This window comes from Salarias fasciatus, chromosome 20 (genome assembly GCF_902148845.1).
Source record: "Salarias fasciatus chromosome 20, fSalaFa1.1, whole genome shotgun sequence".
Classification (NCBI taxonomy): domain Eukaryota; kingdom Metazoa; phylum Chordata; class Actinopteri; order Blenniiformes; family Blenniidae; genus Salarias; species Salarias fasciatus.
Window position 1 is genome coordinate 25520104 of NC_043764.1, and position 5601 is coordinate 25525704.

The 5601-nt window shown below is 41.9% G+C and overlaps 1 protein-coding gene across 1 annotated transcript; it reads right to left on the reverse strand.

Annotated features, from left to right (window-relative positions):
- Positions 1–654: 654 nt before the first annotated feature.
- lhfpl5b (LHFPL tetraspan subfamily member 5b) lies at positions 655–2563 on the reverse strand. Its single transcript, XM_030117799.1, has 2 exons — positions 2152–2563; positions 655–917 (listed from the first exon to the last, which is right to left on the reverse strand). Exons 1-2 carry the CDS (start codon positions 2558–2560, stop codon positions 655–657), a joined length of 672 nt encoding a protein of 223 aa, XP_029973659.1. The 5' UTR covers positions 2561–2563.
- Between the last annotated feature and the right edge of the window lie 3038 nt (positions 2564–5601).

The following is a 5601-nucleotide window of genomic DNA, read 5'->3' on the forward strand; positions in this document are numbered from 1 at the left end:
GTGAGATGTCCACAAACCTCAAAATGTGTTGCATTGAGCATGTTTCTGCAAGCTCACCCTGATAGCATGGTTTCAAAATGTTAGTCTTCTGGCTTTCATGGAGCATCAACAGCATCTCAGCTCCAGTCTCACTGTTGTAAAGTGTCTGCTCCTCTTAAGAAATTTGTTTAAAAAAAAAAAAAAAAGTTAGACCGGTTTGGCGGCCAGATTGGAGCCTCTTATGGGCTGCTTTTGGCCTACAGGCCTTAAGTTTGACACCCCTGCTTTAAAGAGGCTCATGTTTACAGACAAGATTCATCAATAAAGACAATTATTGACCAATTAGTGTCATCAGTCAATTTCCAATTCATATTTTTAGATTGTGAATGGAAACCAAATTACATGGAGGAAACTAACTCTAAACACACAGAGGAATGATTTAAGGTGAAGTATGACGGTTAAGTAGATTGTCTCTTCTTTTACATTGACATTTATCCATCTTACTTTTTTGAAGAATCTCTTTTTACATTTTATTCAGGCATTAAACATTGCGTTTACTGCTACTTGTTCTTTTGTGAAATGGTCAGAGATCAACGCTATTATTTCACTGCTGCACTTATTTGTGGCCAGTCAGCGAAAACATGTTTGACACCCCTGATCTACATGTGGACTGTCTCACGTGACCCCCACCCCCGCCTCACCTGCCCCCTCCACCTCAAAGTCGTCTGGCAGCAGTTTGTCCTGCCGGTTGCCGAGGGTGAAGGACAGCAGCGCCAGCAGGGCGGCGTCCAGAATGCTGATGATGGCCAGGATGTAGGCCCAGCGCACGGTGCAGTTCCCCAGACTGTACTTGTCCGTCTTCTGCCCGCACATCCTCTTCACCTCGTCGGAGTCCCACCCATCCGGGTAGATCAAGCACCCCATCACCATCAACACACCTGGACGGGAAGCAGTGCAGCAATCCTCACACCACACGGCCGGCCTCCATCAGTGAACAGCAGCGCAGCCACACCTGATCTGGTTACAGGTAAAGTGATCCGTGGGCAGAGGTGTCAGAGTCTGTGCTGAAACCAGACTCCACGGTGAAGAACAACACATCCAACACGCTGAAACCAGAGGAGGTGTGAAGGCGGCTCACGTCTCACTCCAGAGAAAAGGACTTCTCTCGCGCTGCCTTCACACATCTCTGCTTTATTTAGAGTTTCCGTGTGCCGGTTGGGCTTTTGTTAAAGATTTGTAAGAGATGCACTTTCAGTACCTGATGGAAAAAAGAGCCATTGATTCCCACATGGCGCTAAATCTCTTCTACTGCGTGGCCTGATGAAACCTTTGACCCTGCCAATACGCTTCATGTCTAAGATACTTTTTAAAAGCTCAATTTTTAACAAAAAAAAATCTTTTGGTGAAAGTTTTGCTGTATGTGATGAACGCGAAGTTACTAGTAATACAATCATTTCTAAATTACACTTGAGGACGTTGTTAATTTTTCACAAACTTGTTAAAAATGCAAATCTGAATGATGAAAATAAACATATTCTTATATTTTCCTTTGAATTTTCAAATACTGCTTGACTTGAAAGAGTGATAAAAAGAATCAAATCCCCAATATGATGCACGCTTACTGTTAATAGAAAATAAAGAAAAAGAACAAGATGTAATGCAATTTAAATAGAATTACCAGCTAGTCTAAAAGAAAGCTTATTGCGTTATATTATATCACAACTGGAAACGTTTTAGTCAAACTAGTGGATGTGAAGCTTGAGTAAAAAAGATATATAGTACATGACTGTAATTAAGTATCACCATTAAACATGAATATAATTCAAACCATAAAATCTAACTTGATAACTTTGATTGTAATGTTTGTAGGCAATAAGATTCGTTCTATTTTTTTTAACTCTTTAAAAAAAGTAAAAAAAAAAACATACTATATATCTACAAACTTACTATTCTCGGGTTTACACTTACCTCATTGTTTTTGCTCTGACATTACAGGCTGATTGTTCAGAAGTTCTGAAAGCCATTGAGGAGAAGAAGAGAACTTTCTTTTTTTTTTTTTTAACCACAGTACTAATTCTTAGTTTGAGGCAGAGTAACCTGAGTTGTAACACATCTTCAGTACTTTTTTTATTTACACCCATCATATTGCCTGTCCTGAGAGCCGTGCCTCACCTGCTGCCAGCTGCATCCACGCACAGATCTTGTAGACGTTTCCAGCGTTGCAGAAGAAAAACAGGCTGAAACAGACCATGGTGCCCACGATCAGCAGCATGGAGCTCCCCACGAAGAACATGGCGGTCCTGAAGGCCGGAGACGGGATGGAGTCGAAGTCCAGCACGCTGCCCTTACAGACCAGCTCCGAGGTCAGCGCGTTCCCGATGCAGTAGTGGAAGAGGCCGAAGTAGCCGGCCTGTGGCGTGTTGACGCTGTCCCCGATCCAGAAGGGCTGGATGAAGACCTGCACGGTGATGATGACGAAGCACACGGTGAACACGGCCCACAAGACGCCGATGGCCCTCGAGTTCCTCACATAGTTGGTGTGGTAGATTTTAGCAGCTTCCTGAGCTGGAAGCAGATCCATGACCGCCAGTGGAGAGGAGAACCAACGTCTTTACAAGCTTTAAACAACACACACACACAAACACACACACACACACACACACACACCCTCTTTCCATTGTTCCATTGGTTCAGGATTCAGCACCACGGACAGCTCCACATCCATAATTGATAACTGAGGTGGAGCAGTCTGAGTAACAGTTGTTTTCACCAGAGTCATTGCTCTGGTTTACCAGTTGACTAACAAAAAAAAAATGATAGACAAACAAGGTTATTCAGATGATCGACTATTTCATATATACATTTGAAAGTGGTGGTGGTGGTGAAGCTTGTCTTTTCTCTCTTCCCTAACAGGATCAGAAGATAAGAAACAACAAAAGTTTGTGTCGGGCTTTTTTTTTTCTCTCACAGAAAACACTAAACATAAGGCTGGTTTATCAGTCACATTTCATTTCAGGGGTCACGTATGGCCAATTTCATGTTGCGTGAGCCGTAACATTAAAATCGTTTCCACAATAACCTCTAAATTGAAACTTTAAAGTTTGCCTTTGTTGTGGTGTCGAGTAGAAGTTTTAAAAAGGTCTATATTTTTTCAAAAATATAGTCTCACAATCTCAACAGACCAATTTTGATGATAACTTCGGGTGCAAAATATAGTGAAATGTCCCCCAAAAAATGTTGCATTATGCATGTTTTTACAAACTCACTCTGATAAACTACGTTAGAAAGTTTATGGTTTCTTTGTAATTTTTTTTTTAAAATTTGCTTAGTGGGTTTTTGGGCCAGATTCAAACCTCTTGTGGGCTGGGTTGGGCCCACGGGCCTTATGTTTGACACTCCTGGTTTGAAACCATTCTGATAGACAGATAGATGTATTTTTGTGGCAGATGCAGCATAGCTTTTCTCAAAATTCTTCATAATCATTGAATGGAAACCTTCAGAAAAAGTCAATGGATGGAAAATGAGATGGAAATCAACATTATTGAAGCATTTCAGACGCCCCCCCGTCGCCTCCCATTACAGGTTTATCAGGCATGCCTGACTGGGAGGAGATCTGAGGTTTTTCCCCGGCCATGCTGGAGAAATTATGTCTCTCATCTGTACATCTGTAGCCTGTGGTCTGTATTCGTACTTACCACTAAATGTAGATGTAGATTTGAAGCATTGTCTTCAGGCTGTTGAATTACATAACTCCACTTTCTTTTTCTATTCATATATAGATATATAATCAGATATTTTCTATTTGTAACAATGTCTACTTTATTGCACCTCTGGATTGGATGCTAAATGGCTTCTTGTCGCTGTGTACTTGTACCGGTGTTATGTAGTAAATTTAATTCCTGTCCTTTATTCAAATACCGTACCTCATTTCTCACTATGGAAGTGGCAGGCTCCCATTACATGACATATGTTTTTGTATTCTGAATAGATTCCTGCCTCCAAACTTGTAAATTCAGCCAAAGTTGTAAATATTAATGAACACGCAGCAGAATGAATTTACATGAAGAAGCGATAGACCAGAGGAAGGTATATATTTCCTCCCTTCCTTCAACAACTTATACATAAATTATGTACAAACAAACCAAAAAAAAACCTGAATTGAATTAACAGACCAAACCAAACAGCACACTTAGGGGCACGCTACTGCAGGAAACAAACAGACATAATCACACACACACACACATTCCCAGAGGTGTTGACGGTATGTTATTGACACCATCTTATTTTTCCATCCATCCATATTCTATATCGTCTATTCTATATTCCATAGCCTTTTCAGTTCAGGGTTGCCGGAGCTGATCCCAGGTAATTATGGGCAGGAAACATGGCGAATCCGTTGAGAACTTCTGTCATTGATCCTGAAGGAAGGTGACTGTGTGGAGAAGTTCAGTGCTTTACAGACGATAGACGATCCTCCGGCAGCCTGAACATACAGTATTGTAGCTTCACTAGAAAATGATCCACAGTCTTCTACGACAAACCTTAACAGGAAATAGGAATATGTACATCTGAGCTCTTAAAACCAAAGGAAAAGTGTTCAGGCTTATGAAAAATATTTTTGACTATTATCACAAAACAGCAGTTTTTTTTTTCTTCTTCAAATTATTTTCTGCCTCATTTAAATATAACTAAATGTCATAAAAGGAGCTTCAAAGACTGATGAATGTGAAATCTGTGATCTGTCAGACTAATGCACAGGAAGCTTAAAATAAAGGTTTGTTAATATTGCTGGAGCTGAGGCTCCTGCTTATCTGAGAGCTGCTGGCAGCGGCAGGAACACGGTGAGGGATTTTATTTAGATAAATGAAAAACAGATGAAACCGCGTGAGTAGATTGAGGCGTTTGATTGTTGCTGGGGGAGTTCAGCTGCGCCGCAAGGTGCAAAACAAGTGTGAAAGCCAGGCGGCGTGATGGCTCGGGAAGAGACACAGATGTAAAATACCAACAACAAACACACAAATCAAATCACACGGCACACCGGCGGGTGCCAGGATTCAGCTGGTGTGTGGCGCTCTCGGCCCAGACGGAAACCTACGTGATGCTGCTGAGTGTGTGACGGCCGCTGCTGTTCAGGAAGCTGCCTCTCTCTTTTAATTTCCACTCTGCTGGCTGATAAGCCACCTAGTCCAAACATATATTTAATTATATTTTATTAAAATGTGATTTTTTTTTTTAAAGTATATTAATTCATCTGCGTGAACTGCTGCAGCCACGTTCGGTTTTTGACAGGAGCAGCCGGACGGAGCACGTCACCATCTGTGCTCCTCAGATTCCAGCCAAGGCCTCGTGCACTGTGCACTGACAAACTGTGATCGTGGGTGAACGGTCGTCCTGCTTTCCTGGAGGATCCCTGACGGATCCCCGCAGATCAAGACCGACAAACATCGACTGGAGTCTGAGAATCAGAGAGGGAAACTCAGAGCGAGACGGAGGGGATTGACAGGGAAAGGAAACCAAACAATTTTGATGAGAAACATGAGAAAACATGGCTGAGCTGCTTTAATGAGCTGTGATCTCTGATACACGTGACAGCCTGTGAAGACTGTTTTGACATTTGATGGA